Source organism: Cupressus sempervirens, chromosome 4, assembly GCF_028749045.1.
Source record: "Cupressus sempervirens isolate cs-2001-9-10 chromosome 4, ASM2874904v1, whole genome shotgun sequence".
Lineage (NCBI taxonomy): Eukaryota > Viridiplantae > Streptophyta > Pinopsida > Cupressales > Cupressaceae > Cupressus > Cupressus sempervirens.
In genome coordinates this window covers 197,932,917-197,956,419 of record NC_143121.1, presented here as the reverse complement: position 1 = coordinate 197,956,419, position 23,503 = coordinate 197,932,917, and the positions used below count along the sequence as shown (strand labels likewise).

Here is a 23,503-nt window from a genome sequence, read left to right as displayed (position 1 = left end):
TTTTCCACTATTGTCAAAGGGGGAGATAATTTTTGGTATCTCTAAACATGGTTGTCTATTAGAGTCAACTAGTTAATCATTTACCATGGTTGTCTATTAGAGTCAACTAGTTAATCATTTACAAGGTAGAGAGCTACTCTATATAGATTGAGTCAGTACATAAGTGAGTATGTACTGAGATCTATAGGAGCCAAGGATTTTTTTGGTCATAGAGTAGTTACACACACACACACACACACACACACACACACACACACACACACACACACACACACATATACACACATATATATACACATACACACACATATATACACACACACACACACACACACACATATATATATATATACATATATGTATATATATATATATACATATATGTATATATATATATACATATATGTATATATATAGATATATACATATATGTATATATATGTACACACACACACACACACACACACATATCGAGCTCATTAGTGATCAAGAAAATTCCAAGTACATAAGTGCTGAATGATATAGTGTTTGCCGAGTGCAACACATACTAAGCATTAGAATGGTAATATAGATCAAGTAACAACAATGTTGAGCATTAGGAAACATTAAAGATTGAGAAATGCAAAGTTTACATAAAAGTCCAGAATGGAATAGTGTTTGGGGCAAAATGATTACTAGGCCAACTTGAAAGGAATATTTATATTTTTTTGAGGTTGTTACAAAACATTTAACACTAGAATAGATTGTTACAAAATATTTACATGATGTGGATCATAGATCCCTATGTTATGTGTTAAATGATCAAGATGAAGAGGCAAAACATGGAACCATCTAGAAAACTCTTTACGAAATTCTTTAAATAGTGATTATCTCAACCCAAATCATAGGCATGCAAAGTAAAATCAAAGGAAGAGAGGTGTATGCTTGAAGTATTATGCAAGAGAAGGATTGTGAATAGATCGGTGGAAGGTTATGTTATCATCTAACTGAGAAAGTGACCTAGTCATGGCAATTAAGTGAAAGGGAAAGATAAGCATATCAGATCAGAGAAGAGTATTAGTTAGCAAGGAGAAGACTTGAAATCAGCTTGCAAAGAAAATTGAGAGTCAGGTACTAGATTAGTTATTTTGTAATTGAGAGAGGGAAAATCTCTTAACAGAGTGGTCCTAACTGGCTTATGTAAATCTCCTAACAAAGTCCATACTTTTTTTGTAAGTGTTAAATCCTCTAACAAGGTGAGACAAAGTAGTCTCTTAAGCCTTTAACAGGGTAGAGCCCTCACATGGTAGATCATATTTTATGGTCAAAAGTTGTAACCTTATCCAGTTAACTATATTACCGTAGTAGTGAATATTTTTGGGTGTCATCCTGACCCTAGTTTTACCTTCACCTTGGAGGGTTTCTAAGTAACAAATATTGTTTTATGTGTTTTACTTTCATGCATGTGATTGATCAAATTGATATGTTACATCATATTTACATTATAAGTTTTACATGCACAAGTTATTGATAGGTGTGGATGAATTGGTGAAAAGTTTTTTATTAAGGAAAATAGGTTTTAATGGGGCCCTAAAACCCTTACACTACTAATAGTAAAACATACATAGAATGATTAAAGTATCCAACAAGCTAAAAGCAAATTGAAACAACCCCCCATGGGGAAAAGATAAAAAAAACCAAAAATAGGGGAGTGGAACAAAAAATCAGGAGAGGCCCAAAAGCCAGGAAGGTTGTTCAAATAATTTCTCTTAGTATTTATTTAGCACAAATTTTGAGCTCAGACATTCTTCCAACTACCTCTTTCATGTTAGATAGATCTTTACTAAGTTCTTGGATATACTTCTTCTTTCTGCTAGATATGGTTCTCTTCCTTGAGCCATCCTTAGGAGACCTATCTTTGGCATTGCTAGGAGAAAGATCATCCTCTTTGTTGACCCTATGTTCTTCAATTTTGTTAATGAGCACCTTTATGTTCTTATTATCTTCTTTGAGGATGTTGTAGCTTTTCTTAGCAATGATTTTCATAGATCCCTCCATGTTTTGAACCCTACTCTCCACTTCCTCCACTCTATTATCAATGTCCTTTTCTTCCTTTATTTCTCTAGTCCTCAAGTTGTAATTCTCCCTCTCCAAACTGTTCACTCTGTATTTGAGCTCCTGAATTTTTTGGAAAATTTATTTGGTGGTATGATAATTATCCACTGCATTTTTTTTTGCATTGTTGAGCACATCCATTTGAGGGTTTTCCTTAGTGGAATCACTTAAAACTACTAGGGTTGGGTCAATCATCTCCATTTGAATTTTTCCCTCTTTATTCTCCTTGACCATAGTTCTTCTCAATTCTCTATTGATCCCCATCTTTGTACAAATATTATCAAAATTCCTCCACACCAAATTTTTTGTATTTGCACATAATCATGCATTTGTAATGGATGGATCCCAACTCCTCATAATCTTGCTCTTGCTCTTCCCCACACCCCTTGTTTCTTATCATCCTCATCCCTATCCTTCGCTGCCTCCTAGTTTTCATCCTCCTCTATATGTTGGCCGACATGATAATGGTGATGTTTCTCTTACCACCCATCCTCTTTTTGTCCTCCCCATCTCTGAGATTGGTCTCCTCTCCTCCCTCAACTTGTCGCCCTCCACCCTTTCATTGTAGTCCTTATCAGAAGAAATCTCATAGATGAATAGGTGAAAAGTTATAAAGTGTTATAGATTCTAATTCACCCCCCTAGTATCTAGTTTATCCTATTTATTCCTCCCATAAATCAACACCATTGACCCAAAAATCATCAAGAAAAAGAAGGCTTTCGTAGTTTGGAGAATGCAAAAAGGAGGCTCTTTCCTATCCTAAAATTTAGTAAAGCATAAATTCATCAAGACTTCATTAGGCATATCCCCCACATCATCCTTAGACACTAGTGGAAAAATAGGGACATCATGAACCTTACTGCTAATAAAGTACTTTAATGTGGAAATATTAGTTTTATCCCCCAAGCCAACCTTATAACTAACAACATTATCATTGTAATGATCCCAAGATGATCTTTCTTGTAGGCAATTGTAGGTCGAAGGCAATCTTAGTCCAAAGAGGTTTTCAGTTTGAAGGGAAACTTAACTTGAAGGAGAACTCCATCTAAAGGAGAAGCCAGTCCGAAGGAAAACTTTGTCCAAAGGAGAATCTGATCCGAAGGAGAACTCCACCTGAAGGAGAACTTTGCCTAAATGAGAGCTCAATTAATTGGAGAACTTTGTCCAAAGGAGAACATAGTCTGAAGGATAACTCAACCCAAGGGAAACCTCCCTCTAAAGGAGAACTTTGGCCAAAGGATAAGTAAGTCCAAAGGAGAACTCAGGCCAAAGGAGAACTTAGTCTGTGGGAGAACTCTAATCAAACAACAACTCGGTCTGAAGGAAAACTTGGCCCAAAGGAGAGTACTTGAGGGAAGGTTCTCAAGGGAAATACCCCAAGGAAAGTGCCCAAATGAAAGTTCTAATGCCATGGTCCTATTTGAGGAATATTCTGAAGTGAGTGAGCTAGAGATGTTGAGGGGAAGATATAACTCATTAATGCACCAAATAATAGTCGGACATGAAAGCTTATGCCAACACAAAGATGTAATAATTTATTGCTAAAATTTAAATAATATATTTGCAAAACAAAAATGATGCTCCAAATGTCCCAGATCTAAAGCAAAGAAATACAATAGACAAAATAGGGTAAGGGTTGATTCTCACAAAAAATTGCAAGAGCCAAGTTAAATGTTAAACAACACAAAACTCCAACAAGAGTTTGTATACAATAAAATAATCCAAATTGCACGCATAAATTAGCCTAGAATATGGCCTTATAAAGGACTTTGAGGAAGCTTCTTGGAGCATTACAAAAATGCTAATAGGTCAACAAGTTACAACAAAAATAAAATAAAGAGTGTGTTGGCCTAGTTTTTCACATGATAAAATTATTCATAATTTATAGAGGAAAATCCACAAATTTTTTTATGATTAGGGTTTGAAGATTTCCTATTTTATTTTTCCCTAGAATATCCCTAATTATTTTGCTTTGGTATTGTCTATGCCCTAGGTTCTTCACAAGATTTTGATTAGTGTGATCCACTTTTTACAAAATGTGCGTGGGAAATTTAAAACTTTTGAAATACCTTTGAAACCCTCTTTTAATAAGGTTTTCCCTCTTTTATTTTAAATTTTATTCACATTCTTCTATCCTATCCTATTTCCTAACCCATTATTAATCTAAGCTCTCGTCGTAATACCTTTTATCCTACACAAGTTACCTTTTTAAATCTAAGTTATGGGTAGATAACGACAACCCTTGATCTTCCTTAAGACCAAGGGTTGTTGTTATGTTGTTATGGAGAGAAGAGTAAATTTAATTCCATGCAACATAGCAACAGAGTTGATGGGACTCAAATTTACATTCCCCATTTTGAGTACCATTCCAAAATTTTGAGTCACTTTGAGCCCTATAATTGCATTTTCATGATTATGCACCTGACTATCGTATTAAGGCCTAAGAGGTGTTTTATATTTATAACACCTCACATTCAACATATCTATGTGTTTTATAATGTTAAATTGTCATTATGAGTTGTTTTGTGAAGTTATGTTTTGACCAGTGTTTAATTCTGCATGTGTCCAAGTGTCAAACAGTGACAAGAGGCCTAGTTTGCATTTGAATATCTCTCACCTGGTTATGTTTCATTACTCACCACTTTTTTATTATTTAGTATGCATATTAGTGAACCTATGTTTCAATTTTTGAGTCATTTTGATATGTTTTGACTAGATTTTGAGTCCCTCAAAGTTGGTTACTTATCTTTGTCATGTTGATGCAAATTGCCCAAATATTTGGGAATCCCTATTTGACCTATTATAACCTTGAACTAGTTGACCATACTATGAAAATTCCTTTTGCATTGGATTCTAGAGGTCACACACTTGTTGTGTTTCAGATTTGAGGTTGTGATGAATCTGTTTGATCAATTTGCAAATGCGATTCCAAATGCAATTTATAACATTTTACTGGTGTCATAAAATCCACATTGGTTTGAACCCCTATTTGGGATGACATAACTTTTTTTTCATGATTTCTTGGATCAAATGGTTTGTACCCCTACATTCTACTCTAAAAATACTTCAAGTGTGTTAGTTTGTAAATCTTGATGAATCTGTCTACACAGTTTCCCACGACCATTCCATTTGCAAAAATACTTTTCTACTAATATTTCTAATCCTGCAATTTTGAGTACCTAACTTCACATGCTTGCCAATTTCATCTTGTTATTTTTCATGAGCCTAGATCACAGATTTATATTCCCCTCATGGCAATGAACTATTTCCATAGTTTTTGTACCCTCAAGTACCCATTTGCCCAATTTTTGAATCTGAAACCAAATGTGTTTTATGGTTTTTTAACATGTTTATTTGCAGACAGTTTTAACTGGGCAACTTTGGACATCAATATCTTTTTACTAAGTCATTTTCACATGATGAGATCTAGTAGGGTGCAAGGATGCTAAACAAAGAACCAACATGTTAGCTTGCAAGGCCCTGTTATCTATTTATGTCAGTTTTTAAGGCTAGCTGACATGCCCTATTATTAGAAAATCATAGTTTGTAGATAAATGCTAAAATAAGTTTCAAATGGAAAACAACACAGAACTCCAATAGGAGTTTGCATACAATAAAGTAATCCAAATTGCATGCATAAATTAACCTACAATATGGCCTTATAAAGGGATTCGAGGAAGCTTCTTGGAGTATTACAAAAATGATGATAAGTCGACAAGTTACAACCAAAATAAAATAAGTTTTTCGCATGATAAAATTATTCATAATTTACAGTGAAAAATCCACTTTTTGTTTTATGATTAGGGTTTGAATATTTCCTATTTTATTTTTCCCTAGAACATCCCTAATTGTTTTGCTTTGGTATTGTTTGTGCCCTAGGTTTTTCACAAGATTCTGATTAGTGTGGTCCACTTTTTACAAAATGTGCACGAGAAATTTAAAACCTTTAAAATACCTCTGAAACCCTCCTTTAATTAGGTTTTCCCGCTTTTATTTTAAATTTTCTTTGTGTTCTTCTGCCCTACCCTATTTCCTAATTCATTTTTTACCTAAGGTCTCATCATAATACCTTTTATCCTACATGAGTTACCTTTTTAAATATAAGTTATGGGTAGATAACGACAACCCTTGATCTTCCTTAAGACCAAGGGTCATTGCTGTGTCGTTATGGAGAGAAGAGTAAATTTAATTCCATGCAACATAGCAACAGAGTTGATGGGAATCAAATTCGCATTCCACATTTTGAGTACCATTCCAAAATTTTGAGTCACTTTGAGCCCTATAAGTGCATTTTCATGATTATGTACCTAGCTATTGTATTAAGGCCTAAGAGGTGTTTTATGTTTCTAACACCTCGCATTCAACATATCTATGCATTTTATAATGTTGAATTATCATTCTGATTCATTTCGTGAAGTTTTATTTTGAGCAGTGTTTAGTTCTGCATTTTGCCTTAGTGTCAAACAATGATAGGAGGCCTAGTTTGCATTTGAATATCTCTCATCTAGTTATCTTTCATGACTCGTCGCTTTGGAATTTTTTAGTATGCATATCAATGAACCTATGCTTCAATTTTTGTGTCATTTTGATATGTTTTGTCTAGGTTTTGAGTCCCTCAAAGTTGGTTACTTATCTTTGTCATGTTGATGCAAATTGCCTAGATATCCAGGAAGCCCTATTTGACATATTATAAATTTGACCTAGTTGACCATACTAAGAAAATTCCTTTTGCATTACATTCTAGAGGTCACACTATTGCTATGTTTCATATTTGAGCTTGTGTCAGTTTGCACAGATGATTCTGAATGCAATTTATAACTTTTTACTAGTGTCATAAAATGTAGATTGGTCGGTACCCTTGTTCAGGATGACATAACTTTGTTTCCGTGATTTCTTGGATCAAATGGTTTGTGCCCATGTATTCTACTCCAAAAATACTTCAAGTGTGCTAGTTTGTAAACCTTGATGAATCTTTCTATAGATTTTCCCATGACCATTCCATTTGCAAAAAACAGTTTTCTGTTGATGTTTCCAATCCTACAATTTTGAGTACCTAACTTCACATGCTCACCAATTGTGTCCTGTTATTTTTCATGAGCCTAGATCATAGAATTATATTCCCCTTATGGAAATGAACTATTTCCCCAGTTTTTGTACCCTCAAGTACCCATTTGCCTAGTTTTCGAAGCTGAAATCATATGCATTTTATGGTTTTTTAACATGTTTTTTTGCAAACAGTTTTAAATGGGGAAACTTTGGACATCAATATCTTTTGACTAAGTCATCATCACATGAAGAGATCTGGTAGGGTGCAAGGATTTTTCACAAAGAACCAACATGTCAGCTTTCAAGGCCCTGTTATCTAGTTATGTTAGTTTTTTAAAGCTAGCCGACATGCCCTGTTATCAGAAAATCACAGTTTGCAGATAAATGCTAAAATAAGTTTCAAATGATCAATTAGTACTTGAAATTATTTCCAGTTAGTATCAAGTGTTCTATGGATTAGTTTGCAATGTCAACTATTCAAAAACAAAAAAAAATTAGTTGAACCCACTTTTGGGCTCGACAATATCCACCAAGATTGATAGAGCTTAGGGGAATTTAAAGATGTTTCAGAAAAGGGAATATAATAGTGTTGATCACTATTATATATATATATATATATATATATATATATATATATATATATATATATATATATATATATATATATATATATATATATATATATATATATATATATATATATATATATATATATATATATATATATATATATATATATATATATATATATATATATATATATATATCTTTTTATTTCAAATGGATGAAGATAGGTAACATCTAATATGCATTTATCATCATTCAATATCAACAAAGTATATGGTGTTACCCATAAGGGAAATCATTGATGAGTGCTACCGGCTTTAGGACTCCATAATAGTCTGGATCACATAGTGGTGCCCAAATTAACATCAGTAGTAGATACTTTGGATCTTCACAAATTAAAAAGGGGGTACATGGTAGAGCTCCATATCACAATAGGGTAAACTACTAGTGAAGAGAAGCAACCCAAGGAATATAAGATGAACATTTTTATTTTTTAAACAAGGGTGCGCTAGAGTTTATAGTGGCTAAGATCCCACTTTCTAGAGGGATGATATGTGTAAGATGTGGAAGGGATCTGCCAAAGCAGACCTGGAAGGGAGGCAATCCACCCAACTCCACATTTCAAATGGAATGTAGGAAACAACCATGTTAGTGCAAGGAATAGAAGCATCCACGTTCACCTTAGGAGTACCCCACACCAAGGAAAAATTGAGAGTTCAAAGAAAACAAAAATGGCGTTGGGTGTAGCTTGCATAGTATAAAGGGAAGGCAACATGAAAGAAGAATATGGAAAAGGAGGCAAGATATCCCACAACAAAGAAATCACACCAAAAGAGGAGCTTCATGGTATAGGGGCAATCAACTTTGCAAGAATGACTATTCTCCAATATTGTAGGTTCTCCCTCTGAATTATAGTCCACATCAACATGGTAGAAGCACAAGGAATAGTTCCGTTTGCACCAAAGAAAAAAACATTTAATAGATGATACCTTAAGGGAGTATGTGTGATCCCTATTTGCAAATGTTATTTAACTTCCCCCATGTACAAGCAATGGTTTAATGTTTAATCCCATATGCACCTAAGGATGGTTTCTTTTGCATTTTAAAAGAAGATACACTCAATGTGATTGTGTCTTCAAAGACATGTCTTTTCAAAAAGATAGGCATAGCAAATGTGTGGAGGGGCCCATCCAACCATGCTAATAAAGAAATCAACAAATTTTGACTATTCAAATGCCCATGTAGTAAGGTAAGACATGGCATGTTGGAAGACCAGTCGGGATATCGGGAGAACTACCATGAGGCCCTCTGATGCCTACAATGAGGAGTCTTTCGTAAGGTCAATACATGAAAGATAAAACCTTATGATGCTACACCGGGACATTAAGATAAACCTTATGATGCTACTCTGGGACATTATTGAGAATGAGAAATTAAAACTATGAGATGTTATGACCAAATTGTATGACTAGGGAGGTAAGAAACAAGGTATTACGATGCTATGACGGGGGCCCATTGCTGTGTGATCGGGGAGGTAAGGATAAAGTGCTACGATGTTCCAAAATTGCCAAGAATTGTAAAATCGGGGGAGATCAAAAAATATGTCACAATGTATAAGAAGATTTGGGGCCCACCCAGACAATTGACAAATGGAAAATTGACACTTGGTGTCCATTGGGAGGATAGGATGAAAATGTAAACACTATGAAATATTAAAGTCATATCTTAGACTCTCATACACTTAGTTTTTTTAAGTTGAAAGATTTTAATGATTTTAAGATTTTATATATTTTTATAACTATATGGACATTTGCAATTTTTATTTTGAACTCTATTCATAGCCCACGGGCTAGAATTTCAAATGGCTCGTAGAGGCATCATTTTCATTAGAAATATGCACTATAATATACTGTTAGAATGGGAAAAAGATGAGCTATCTATTTTTGTAGTCATTTTTTATATAGGTATTCACCAAAAGTGGCTACATGAGGATTTGTATTTTTGGGGCATGCTTAGTGCAAAGGTAGATTTGATGGTTCAAATGAAGTAATATCAGGATTAGATAAGGTTTTGATATGATCAAATGCCCTATGCAACTATAAAGGTAAAATTGAATGTTTTAGAGGAAGTCGAAAGTAATGAAGAGTTTGTTGACAATATAGTTGAATTTCATGGCAAAAGCAAAAGTGACAAACCAAGATCAAATTTTAAGCTCTAGCAAAAATTTTATGTGTATCTAATATTTTCTTTAGAGGATATTTTGTTGATTACTCTAAAGTGGGATGTATCAAATATTTTGTTACATCATTTATGGTTTTTTATTGTTGATAGATGAAGAAGACTAGTTTCAACAACATCAAGATGAAGACAATTTCAGTAGTTGCCATGTGATCAAGGAGGTAACGATAAAGTGCTACGATGTTCCAAAATTGCCAAGAATTGTAAGATCAAGGGAGATCAAAAAATATTTTGTGATGTGATGAGAAATTGAAGGAAATGGATGCATAAGGAGATGTGGGGCCCACCTAGACAATTGACAAATGGAAAAATGGAAATTTGACACTTGGTGTCCATTGGGAGGATAGGATGAAAATCAAAACACTTTGAAATATTAAAGTCATATCTTAGAATCTCATATGCTTTTTTTTTTAAAGTTGAAAGACTTGAATGATTTTAAGAATTTATATATTTTTTAACTATGTGAACATTAAAAATTTTCATTTTGAATTCTGTTCATAGCTTAGGGGCTAGAATTTCAAATGGATCATAGAGGCATCATTTTCATTAGAAATATGCACTATAATATACCATCAGAATTGGAAAAAGATGAACTATCCATTTCTGTAGTCAGTTTTTATATAGTTATTCACCAAAAGTAGCTACATGAGGATTTGTATTTTTGGGGCATCCTCAGTGCAAAGGCAGATTTGATGGTTCAAATGAAGTAATATCAAGATTAGGTTAGATTTTGATATGATCAAATTCCTTGTGCAACTATAAAGGTAAAATTGAATGTTTTAGAGGTAGTCAGAAGCAATGAAGAGTTTGTTAATAGTACAGTTGAATTTCATGGCAAAAGAAGAAGTGACAAACTAAGATCAAATTTGAAGCTCTAGCATAGATTTGATGTGTATCTGATATTTTCTTCAGAGGATATTTTGTTGATTACTCTAAAGGGGGATGAAATAGATATTTTATTACATCATTTATGGTTTTTGATTGCTGACAAATGAAGAAGACCAGTTTCAACAACATTGAGATGAAGATAATTTTAGTAGGACACATGTCAATATTAGATTATAGATCTAGAAATATCTTCTCTTCTATAAGCTCTTCTTCTTTTCTATTTGTAGGGGTTCCAATTTTTGGATATCTTTCATTATAGTGTGACCACCTGTGGTTCCAGTCTTGTTGAAATCCTTTACCATTATTGTGATACCATTTTTCTTAGTATTCCTCTACTATGAACAACAATAGTCTATTTCTTTTGAAGCATTTTATAGTACACAATCATTCCTTGGTGTTATTTTCTGAGTTTTGACATACATATGTATTGTTTTCAATGAGATTAATACAAGAGGTTCATTTTGCTTAGTTTTATTTTGATTCTCATCCCCTTCCTCTATTATCTGCAATGTTTTGTGTTTAAGAACAAAGAGCTTAAACTCAATTGTAATTGCTTAAGATTGTATGTATGGATGGCTTTTCTATTGGAACAAAGAGTCAAGTAAATGCTTATTTATCTTGACAGGGTTGTAGTTTTCACTAGGATGATTTTACAATAAGTATGAGAGTTTTGATGAAGATTGATGTCTATTTGCAAAGCCAGATAGATAGATTAGATGTCTAGATATGTGAGTATACTTCAGGTGTCCATGTGTATGTTAAGATTTAGTTGATACCCAATGGATAAGGGACTGGTCAGCTTAGAGGTTACATGTTTTTGCTGTTGCATAACTGGGTTATGCTAATGATTCAATTATTAATCAAATATCTTTTCCCTTTATTTTTAAGAGTTGAAAGAGTTTCTCACTTGGTTTATCAAGTTCATGTGCTCTATTATTAGCTATTTCATGTCCATGAATGCTTGCATAAACATAGAAGATTAAGGGGTTTTATCTATTATCTAGATTTAGTTGTATGCCTTTACACTAGTACCATATAAAGAATCTGAGGTCCACTCGCCTAGGTCTTGCAAAGCTTGAAGAAGAAGGAGAGTTAAATAGCCTTATATTTGGCCTCAATGTTTGAATAAGTGCATTGAGGATGTGAATTAGCTACCCCTAGGTGTAAATGTTCTTCCACTAGGTTATTCAAAAGCTATTAATTCAAAAGCCAACAAGAGTGACACCTGTCTGTGGGACCCAAGTGGGGTGAAACTTCAGAAAAACCCACCACCGTTGATCAAAATTGAGATCAATGGACGTCTTTATGTTGTTAACAAAAGTTACTTAATTTTTAGTCATAGAGACATAACGACATGAAGACACGTGTCTTTGTGGGCCATTTCCTTTTGTCACTGGTAGGGTTGTTAGATGAAGTGACAGGTGTTTTCATTTAATTTGGTTGTCCTACAAAGTGAGTCAGGTTCTTGAAATATTATATTCATCATTGATCTGTAGATTAATCAAATGTCGTCATTATATCGCTATGAAGTGATGCTCGATTTTTAGTCATAGTGAGATAAAGATAGCATGACATGTAGAGTAGGTGGGGCCTTCTTTGAGTCATATGCAGTAATCAAGCAACACAATGAGGATCATTGATCTTAGGACATATCTACGGATGTCATTTTGTGGTTATGGAAAGATGAAGGTATTTTAATCTATGCGACATGGCAATAGAGCAACACATGTCCCGATGGGCCCATCATATTCTATAATGCAATTTTCTCCTAGCCATCATATTAAGGATTGATCAGAGGTTGTTTTCATATTGCTAATCCAAAGTGTAAGGTTGTTGAGAGTAGCAACATAGTGATATGATCACACATAGTACGGGTGGCCCACTTTCAAGCAAAGCTAAAGTCTTGTTCTTGATTGTCAGATTTGTGGAAGACCTAAGGTTGTCACTATTTTGCTAATAGGAATTGCTTGACCTTTAACCATAGAGACATCACGATAGGCTGGCACATGTCTTGTGACAAGTAAATTTTACTTGAGGTGGTACTACATGGTGTTAGGGGCTAGCTAGATGCTGACGGAGCAAGTGATAGGATAAGGCAAGCAAATCAAAAGATGCCATGTGGTAGGTCAGTCAAACTTGGTTTGTTCCAAATGCAAAATAGGAGGAAGTAGAGTTATGATGGTATGCCAAGTTGTATCATCAGGAGAAGAAAAATGCTTAATTACAATGACACAAGATTTTGGATAGTCAGAAGGAAAAAGTTGATGTGTTATGATCTTATACTCATCATAAGATCAGGAGGAGGAAAGATGAAGAGCTAAGAAGATATGAGATTTTATAGGATTGGGAGCCTCCAATTTTACAGTTAAGATGCTACACTAGATTGTAAGATCATAAAAAAGGAAATGTTAAAGCTGAGTGGGGCCAAGTGCATTAGAACAAGTCAATAAAATCTTCAGATGTTATGAAATGTAGTGTGATCATGTGATCGCAGGGGAAAACTATGAGGTCTTTCGGAGCTACAACAAGAGTTAGTTGATTGTGACTGAGAGATCGTAAGACAAGAGAAGACAAGACCCAGTGCTACACAAAGTTCTGGTCACAGGGGTAAGAACATAATAAAAAGGTTTAACTATGAAGTAGTGATCGAGCTAAGAGTGCATGAAGAATCCTTTTCTCACATAGTCACAAGTTTAGACTGCTATAAAGTAGGAGGAGCTGCAACCTTGCAAAGTCTTGAATATGTAATGAGGAAAAAATAGCCACATGGCTGCAAGATGTGAGTGTTAATATTAATAAGATGGTGTGACTGCACAATTGCATTTCTAAAATGGTTAAATTCCTTAAGGCAATCAATTGCACAATTAATCATCCAAAACATGAAGTAAGTCGCGAAGCAGTGATGGAGGTTTGAAACAATGATAAAAGCTAAGGTAGAAACTAATTGTGACACGGTGATCAAAAGCAAGTGCAATGTCACAGGTCAAACATAGAAGTTAAGAAAAAGGGAAGTGAAGCTGCAAAAAAGCTTAAGGTAAGCCTTTTCGCATGGTCACAACTAGAATTGAAGAAAGTTAGAAAACTGTAGCGAATCAATGATAAAAAGGAATCACATCATTGTAGGCATAATATCACAGTTTGGTTTCAAGGCCTTGAAGGTGCAAAAAGGTGACAAGGTGATGAATCCATCTTATTAGATGGTGACATGTGGTTCTCATTGGGTGGTCAACTAGAGATTTGGCTAAGGTGGCAGAAAACACTGGTTCTATTTACTCAGACTGGGATAAATTAAATGATGCAGGATGAAACAATACTAAGAGAAATGAGCATTGATGCTCAAGCTACACAGAAATGATGAGGATCTAATTTTTAGGTGGAACAAAATGATGTAGGAGCATCTAGAGGTATAAGGGTAATCCTATGTCACCCAAAAATAATGTACTTAGACTTAGTTTTTGTTTCATGTGTTTTCATTTCTGGATACCCATTTGGGTCAAATAAAGGTTCCAACTCTCACAATTCCACTATTAGTGTTCTAGGTTAGAGTATTTGAGCACCTTGGGATACGTGTAAATGCCGAAAAAATAGGACTATGTAATTGAGCCATAATTATGGTGGATTAGAAGGTGTAAATTAGAGGGAGGATTAAAATTGTAATTTAGAATATTCCAGAAAAAGAATCAGGTCAAAAGGCTGCACGGTTTGAAAGTTATCACAGTTTTCCTAAGAATGCTTCAAAGTCAGGTTTAGGGCATTAAATGACCTCGTACAGGGCCAAAAAATCGGGGAGAAGTGAAGCTTGTCCATATGGCTATAGAGTGCTTCAAGAGCTATTCGAAAATGTAAATGGTTCATCAATCAGAGCTACAATTCAAAAGTTATGCCTCCTGGAAGTTTGGTTACCGTTTCTAGATTCTTCTAGTTTTGCGCTGACTTCTAACGTGACTTCTGGAGCCTTCTATTTGGTCAGTGGATGCCAACTAGAACTTTCTAGAATGTATTCCTAATCCTTAACCCTTTGGGGTCTATTTAAGGACATTTCTGACATTGTAAAAGGAAGTTCAGAGTGGAGTTTGAGAGAAGGTACTAGGAGAAGAAATTATCTCCAGATTTATGCTATTTTTAAGCCCACAGGGCATATTTTAGAGTCTGTTTCTCTGCACTAAGTGTACTAGCATATTTTCACAGTTAATAAAATGCTCCCTTTCCTGTTGTGTCCGTTCTGTGCTTGGGTCATGCCCCCATCACAAAATTATATATATATATATATATACATATATATATACATATACATATACATATATATACATATACATATATATATATATATATGTATATATATATATATATATATATATATATATATATATATATACATACATATATATGTATATACATACATATATATATGTATATATATACATACATATATATATATATATATATATATATGTATATACATATATGTATGTATGTATATACATATATGTATGTATATACATACATATATATATGTATATATATACATACATACATACATACATATATATATATATATATATATATATATATATATATATATATATATATATATATATATATATATATATATATATATATATATATGATTTAGATGAAATCAGATTTACTAAATGATCACCAAGAAAGATATAAATGTTTTGGAAGTAGTTGAAGATATACATGATTAAAGGCAGTAGAAGACAAACATAATTAAGTTGAAGATTCATGTAGTAAGTGTCACCTATCAATTTTACAACTACTTTCCCCTATTTTATCTGTACATACAGATAATTTCTTAAATGTAACACTATAGAAATATCTTTGTATTTATTTTCCAGTAAAATTTTTATGTGTGTCCTCCCATCTGAAGTATGTTGCAATCCTTCTCTTTATAAGGATTTCCAAGATGTGGAGGAAGGGTTCCAGCTTTTTTTGAAAATCTTTTCAATTGCTGTGATACCAAGACCTGTTGGTTCTAGTTTGGAAGGTTTTTCATTGTTGTGATACCATCGTTCTTAGCATTTTTCTATATTTGAACAACATTAATAAAGTCAATATAGATAGTTCTGGTTTATTTAGTAGTTTTATGAGTTATCTACATGCATCCTTTATGTATTGTTTCAAAGAGATTAATACAAGGAACAAAAAACTTCTTTGTTTCATTCTAATTCTCCTCTCATGTCTCTATTCTCTGCAATGTTTTGTGGCTAAGGAACAAAGAGCTTAAACCTATTGGAACAAAGAGCCAAGTAAATGCTTACTTATCTTGACAGGGTTGTAGGTTTTATGAGAAGGATATTGTATGAGTATGAGGGTTTTTTATGAACACTAATGTTTGATTCACAAAGTGATAGGATAGATCTGGGGTCTTGATTTATGAGATGTATCAATGATTTCCATGGATGTGTGCTAGTAATATGTGGAATTGCCAAATAGATAAGGCACTAATCAATTACACAATCAACATTTTCTTATTGTTTCATATTTGGATTTAGCTAATATCAAATTTAAATGAATTATCCTTTTCCCTTTCTGTTCAAGAGTTGAAAGGATGCCCTCACTCAGCTTGTGAATTTCATATGTTTTTGCAATTTTTTTTTGCATGCCTTTCTCATTGCATAAGTATAGAAGAAATACAGGTTTTGTCTATTTATTTAAGATTCAAGTGTATGTTTTGGAAACTAGTACTAGATGAATGAATCTAAGGTTCACCTACCTAGGTCTTGCACAGCCTGAAGGAGTATAGCCTTATAGTTGGCCCCAATGTCTAAATAGGTATGTTGAACATGAGAATTAGTTTCCCTTAGATGTATTTATTCCTATCATTAGGTTATTGAAAAGCTGTTAATTTAGGAGCCAACAAAGTGGACCCAAGAGATTAAAACATTGATTGTCAACCGCATAACCAAAAAATATTATTTAATAATATTGGGGACATCAAAATCATTAGGGTCCTTATCAATATTAGCTTCATTAATCTCATTATAAATAATCACAATTGGAGAGCCAATGCAAACCTATCCAAGAACAATCCTCTCTTTCATTGCAAATTTCATTTCACTAGGCATCTCCCTAATAGTCTCCTTCCCAAGTCTTTTGGTGGACATCTAGGCTGGGTCAACAATTGGGGACCCACCAATAGGTATTTCATTGTTACTAATCTTCAATATTATTTCTTTCATCCCCTTAATAAAAACATTCTTAGGAGTATGCTTAGGGTGTTTCATCCCTTTCTTCTTCTAGGGTAACTCATCCTCTCTATCTTTAGTATGTGATCCCCTTCATCTCCCCCTGAGTCTTTTTTATGTATAGAATTTTTCCTCCTAATCACATACTTATTTTTACTCTTAGAACCCTCATTAGCTTCCATGTACTCTAGGTCACTATCCTCCTCACATTCATAATGAATAAAGCCTCTTCCTTCACACTCTTCCTCAATCCTAATTCTTGTATTCTCCTTAGTTTTATGAATTATGTAATGTTTATATTACTATTGGAATATATTTTTATATATTCACAACAAAAAGATAAGGTTGACAAAAAAAAACACTAAAATCTATACAATGAGCAACACGGGAGAAAACATAAAACAAATAGTTAAAATATCAATTAAATTTATTTAAACTTCAACAATATAAACATATAGATGTGTGTGTGTGTGTGTGTGTGTGTGTGTGTTGCATGCATGCATACATACATGCATACATGCGTGTGTATCTATATCGATATGCGTATTTGACTTATCTATACATACATGTGTGTGTATCTATATCTATATCTTTATTTATTCACACACACACACACACACACACACACACACATTCAAAACTTTCAATAACTAACAATATTATCAGCACTTAAAATTTTAAGTATCAATTGACATGACTTTAATTTAAAATATACAATATATGACAATAATAATAGATAAAATACTTCCTTATTATTATTATTTTTATTAATAATGAAATTAAAAATTATTGTATTTTGAAATTTTTAAGATTTTAACTTTTCGTATAATCTAGTCAAAGGACACTTCGTCTAATGACAAAGCTCATTTTCAATATGATTCTCAATTCAAATATTTTATAATATAAAATAATATAAACTCATGATTTGTCTAAAGAAACATTTGAATTGATTAAAGTTTTCTATATTTAAAAAATAAGCTATTTACATAAAGTCTCTAAATTTGTTCAAAAAAATTATATAGAAATAAAGTACCTTTATAAAACTTCTAAATAGTTAAATCTCTAAACTGATTCAAATATTTTATGTGTAAGTAGCCCCTCTCTCACTCATATAATTCTAACAATAATGATTTATGTGATCATTTAAAACACCTAAGGTATCATAGTGCTTGGTAGATATTCTTATCAAATATATGTGCCTAGTAGATATTCTTATGAAATATATGTGCCTGGTAGATATTCTTATTAAATATATGTTTTATTTCTTTAGTACTTAAAAGAGTCTATTTCTTTACATCCCCATTTAAGATGCAATCTCTAACAACTTCAAACAATTGAAGATTAACCAAAAAAAATTAACATGTGGAAAAACAAAAAATGATGTAGAAAAATGAGCTTTGATTTTGATGTAAACGTTAGCACCCATTATTTTTACTAGGTTAATTTCATCAAACATAAAATAAACAGAGTTCAGAAAATTAAATATTAGAAATTGTAGCTAAGCATTGCATATAATCCAAAGTGAAAATAAAAGACTTGTGTTCACAAAAAGTTTAATTAACTAGTAGAAAATTCATACTTGTAAACTAATATAATTGCAGTGCAGATGTTCAGGGGTCCTGTCTTAATAAATTTTTACCCCTCTTTTTCCAGGTGTCCAAGGGAATCCATTGCCACATATTTAAATGCACCCTCATCCAAGCTACATATAAAAGCATTCTCAAACTGGCTTTGGGACTGAGAAAACATTTGTTCTGCACCTACAGAAAAGAAAAAATAAAAAACTATAGTTAAAACATAGATTTATTCTTTATACAATGAGCATGTGTGTAAAGCTAATAACTAGTTCTGAAGTGTTATAGTTATCTAGGTTCTAGGTTGCATGAAACTATGTATATGTTTTTAGATTTGATGACTTTTACACTATTGAAATGTATTGCTTAGATCTAAAAAGCAATCAATCATGTGATGCTACATCAGTGCATTAACAAAATATGATTTAGTGTACAGATATAGATTAACACTTTGGTTAGGACCTTTTTTAATACCTCAGCCAAAACTATGTTAATGTACCATCATATTTTAAGATGTAATCCTTAAATTTCAGTTATAAACATAAGATCTATCAAATAGACTGATCTAAAACTTAGAAGTGATTTAAAATTTATTTAAGATTTTAATAATTACCAAATTAAGATGGTCAACTAGTAAATAGCCTCTTCCATAAGACCTTTAAGAATGTATTCTATTAAATTAAAATAAAAAATAAAAGCAAAAAGTATGAATACTCAACTGCTAAATCTAACTCCTGAAAGACTTGTATAATCTCTCTAATTAAATGAAAGTTTTTCTAAGAAGGTGTTTGATATCTTACCAGAATATGAGTCAGTCATCAAGCCAATCCAAACTGAACTGAACTTCAACAATATCAACCGTGAGCTCTGGAATAGCAATTCCTTTGGCCTTCAACCACTGTTTCCCAATCTTCTCATCACAGATGACATGTTTCAGTGAAGTTAGTCTACAAACACTTTTAGGCAGCCTCTTCAAACGAGAGCACTCTCTCATATCTAACTCAGTTAGGTTCTTCAACTGCCCTATTTCCTCTGGAAGTTCTTTCAAACCCACACATACTGAAATGTCCAGATATTCCAACCACCCAAGGTTTCCAATTGATGATGGAAGCTCTTTCAGGCCTGGCAGAGCTGACAACCTTAACACTCTTAGAGACCTCAGATTTCCAAGGTCATATGGTAACTTTTGAACCTGATGGCAGTTTGTAATAGAACACGTCTGAGCAGAAGGCATATAGCATATATTTGGGGGCAGCTCCTCTAAATCACTACAGTGGTCCATGTTCAAATCATGGAGCTTGGTAATGTTGAACGTGGATGGGTTTTTAAACCCTTCACATAAGCTCAAGGAAAGCTTCTCCAAGTTCTCCAGTGCTTTGCTCTGTTTTAGAACAGCTAGTGCAATCACTTTCTCCAGGCGGACACTTTTGAGTTGCGCGAGTAAAGAGAGGGTTTCTAGACCTTTCACAGTTGCTCTCCTTGTGCCATAGTTATATACCATGAGACATTTTAATTTCTTCATAGATTTCAGAAATGGAGGGAGGTAATATTCACTTGCAGTAAAGAGTAATACCAGAGCCTCTGCTTCTGGGAAATTCATCTCGTACCACTGGTTTTCCCCCATGGGCCCTGCATGTACAAATCAGAAAATGAAATTCAATTAGAGAGTAAAATATATGGCTACAAATACTACTTCTTTACGTTAAGGACAACTGATAAGACAAATGAAGTTTCATTGTCCTACTATTTATTATTAGGTCAGTCATGTCCATAATACACTCACAAAATTTGGTAATTTATGTTTAACATCTTTTTATGGCATCTAAGATATATGACAAAAATTTTATGATCTACCAAAACTTGAAACCTCTGAGAAATCTTGAAACCCACCTGTGTGAATAGAAACAATTTGAGCATCAAACTGTGTATCACAAAATGCCCACGATCCTGGCAAATTAAGCTCCTTTCTGGGCATAAGTAGCCTCTTTCTGTGGACTAAATCGCCTTGGCATCCCAAATACAAGGCCAAATCTCTAATTACATCGTGCTGAGAAAAGTAGAGCTCAGAGACACTTCCATGGGAAATTGCAGCTCCGCTCCTTATAAATTCAGCAACCATGTAAAAAATTATTTTAATAAATGGTAACAAAAATTTATGTACATGAAAAGATAGACAATTACCCTGGATTGCTGGTCAAATTCAACAGATTTCGGCTTGCAAGTTCCAATAGGATGACAAAAGCCTCTTGCCATTCCATATTCCGAACATAAACCCAAATATCTAACAGGGCATCAGCACAGATCTTTGTGTCCTCTGGAAATGAGCCCAAGTCTAAAAAACATTCTCTCACCACATCATCTAACAAATCAACACTCGTCTCCAAGCATTTCAGAAGCCCTTCTTTGTGATAATCTGATATGATTTCCCCTTTGGAAAGTTTATTCTTTGCAATCTCCCAGACTACAGGGGATTCCCCGTGCAAAGAGCTTGCAATCACCTTGAGAGCTAATGGCAGGCCCTTACATTCTGCTTGCACCTGTACTCATAGAATGGAAAAACATGCAAGAGGTCTTGTAGGACAACAAAAACCACATATTTGCAGATTAGTCACTGCTTGGGCAAATAAATCTTTAATGTAATTAGTTTTACTAAGGTGCTGGGGAAAGCCAATATATAATTTGTTTTTCTCATAATGCCTAATGGAATGTTTCACTCTTGCTGACCAGTCCTTATTTCCTCCTGTCTAATCCATCAAACAGCCAAGAGGGTTAATTTTGGTACAGCAAAAACTGCAGATATAAAAGAAAATTGTGCATATTTAAATCTTACAGATTTCATCCAACTCTCACAAAATAGTTAAGAGCTCAGAGAAGAATAAACACCTCTTTTACTAGATTTGCATCTGCAGTGCATGGAATTGATCTTTCTCCAAATGCCCAGAAGCAGAAAAGTGACAGGGCATTTTCCTGGCCAAGCAATGGCAATTGATACACTTGAGTGGAGGGTTTTTTCGGTATAACGGAGCTGTCCCTAGTTGTGATTAGGGTTTTGTATCCTGGGCCTTCAAATAGCAAATTCTCCAGGCTTACTCTGTCCCAGACATCATCCAGAATCACAAGAATTGGCTTCAATTGTTTGAGAAGTTGCTGCTGTAGCTGTATATGTGCATCCTCCACATTCTGAAACTCGGGTTTCTTCATACCAGTTATCTTTTCCCACAAGGTCTCTAAAACTCCCTTCAGATTTGGGGACTGTGAAACAGTGATGAAATGTACTTTGCTTCCAAAATAACCTGATAGACATATTGAACCAAATCTGTTTATTCAGTAATTCTTTTAACATCCACGAAAAATTAATGAAAGTGGTCTGAAACCAGTAATAAGTACATAAAGCCACAGAAAAACACCATACTACAAAAGATTTACAGAGGCCTGTGTAAATAAAACAGAAATTGATAGGAATTGTAAAAAAATTAAAAATTAACTTATTTCAGAGCAAACATCCCCCTGAAGGAACCTCTGCCTTATGAATATGAGAATGTTAAAATTTCGTCTTAGCCCCTCAGAAAAAGGAAGACAAAGCACACATAATCTTGCAATATGTTAGCATGTAAAACAGGAAAACCTTGAAATTTCAGAGAGTACCTTTCAAATGAATATAGTTAACAACAGAAATACACTACCCAAATTGAGGGAAAGCCCACTTCACCTTTAATCTGAGAATCGTTAGAGAGAGCCAGAGCCAATGTGGTTTTGCCACCTCCTCCCATACACTGCACTCCTACGGTAGAAACTTCATCGTTGAATAAAATCTCCTTTAAATCCCCAATGGACTTCTCCAGACCAACGAATATTTCAGATTTTCCGTAACCATTATCATGATTACAGTTTCCAGGATCTCCTAAAATCTCAGTACTGTCAAATAAGTCATCTAAAGCCATTTGCTGAAGCATCATGGCATTTTGGTAAGGATCATTTGTTAGCATGGAAGCCTGGTTGAAGATGAAATCATTCAGTCCCCTGCTTGCATCCGCAGCCTGTGCTGGGTAATTATTTTTCAGTTCTGCTAAAAGAACTCTGGTGTCAAGCAACATGTGGGCGGGAATCAAGCGTAGGAAGACATTAATGTCCTTCTCAAGCTTGAGTATCTGTGAAGCATACCTATAATTGAGAGGCAGGTTGAAAGTGCTAATGTTTTCGCATTTCTTCACGAGTTCAGCACCTCTTACAAGTGTACTGTAAAACTCGTGAAAGGTGGGATTTTGCTTATTTTTGGGCAATTTCAGATCAGATATATAAATTCCTTGTATGGCTGGGATTAAAAACTTTAGCATAGCGCCGGCTCGAACTCTCAGACTCTTACAATTAAAAATCTCCATTTTGTATATATGAACGAGAAAAATTAAAGGCGATAATCTAATAAACTACTTGCTTTTCTCTGTTCTACAGTTTGAAGCTTGCTTACCTGCAAATATCAACGGCGACAACAAGATCTGAACAAAATTAACGTTCACTAGCGTTCTTCAAAGAAAGCGCTATATTTCTTACCCTCTTCCTACGTAAAGACGCACGCAGATCGAATGAAAAGCTGAATTTCTGTAGATGGTATGTCAGTCTTTATAAGCTTTATAACTAGTTGGAGTTATACATAGAATGATTTTTTTAGAGTCTTAATGTTTCATTTCTATAAGTATCATTTATATTTAATGAGTGTAGTAAGTGCTTCATTCAGTTTCAAGAGATATGTTTCTTGTGAAAATATATGTAAAAATATATTGATCACTTGACTCAAAACTATACAATTGAATAGAAATATCAAATTTGACTTGTGAAAATTAATCTGTTACTTATGAATTGATCAGCTTAAAGACCTTTCTAATGAATGAT

General features: G+C 33.7%; 1 protein-coding gene across 1 annotated transcript; it reads right to left on the bottom strand.

The window, feature by feature from the left end:
* Positions 1-18,525: 18,525 nt before the first annotated feature.
* On the bottom strand, positions 18,526-23,248 carry LOC149560669 (disease resistance protein ADR1-like). The gene is made up of 6 exons (XM_089824766.1): positions 22,326-23,248; positions 21,500-21,909; positions 20,798-21,153; positions 20,507-20,715; positions 19,417-20,245; positions 18,526-18,802 (listed from the first exon to the last, which is right to left on the bottom strand). Exons 1-5 carry the CDS (start codon positions 22,993-22,995, stop codon positions 19,428-19,430), a joined length of 2,463 nt encoding a protein of 820 aa, XP_089680892.1. The 5' UTR covers positions 22,996-23,248; the 3' UTR covers positions 18,526-18,802; positions 19,417-19,427.
* Between the last annotated feature and the right edge of the window lie 255 nt (positions 23,249-23,503).

Bases quoted from the DNA above. Each gene is read 5' to 3' on its own strand.
- LOC149560669 (XM_089824766.1), bottom strand. From the start codon at position 22,995: ATGGAGATTTTTAATTGTAAGAGTCTGAGAGTTCGAGCCGGCGCTATG. The intron at 21,910-22,325 runs GTGAAGTGGGCT...TATGTCTATCAG, and splicing joins TAACGATTCTCAGATTAAAG to GTTATTTTGGAAGCAAAGTA. The intron at 21,154-21,499 runs GTGTTTATTCTT...CTATGAGTACAG, and splicing joins ATGCAAATCTAGTAAAAGAG to GTGCAAGCAGAATGTAAGGG.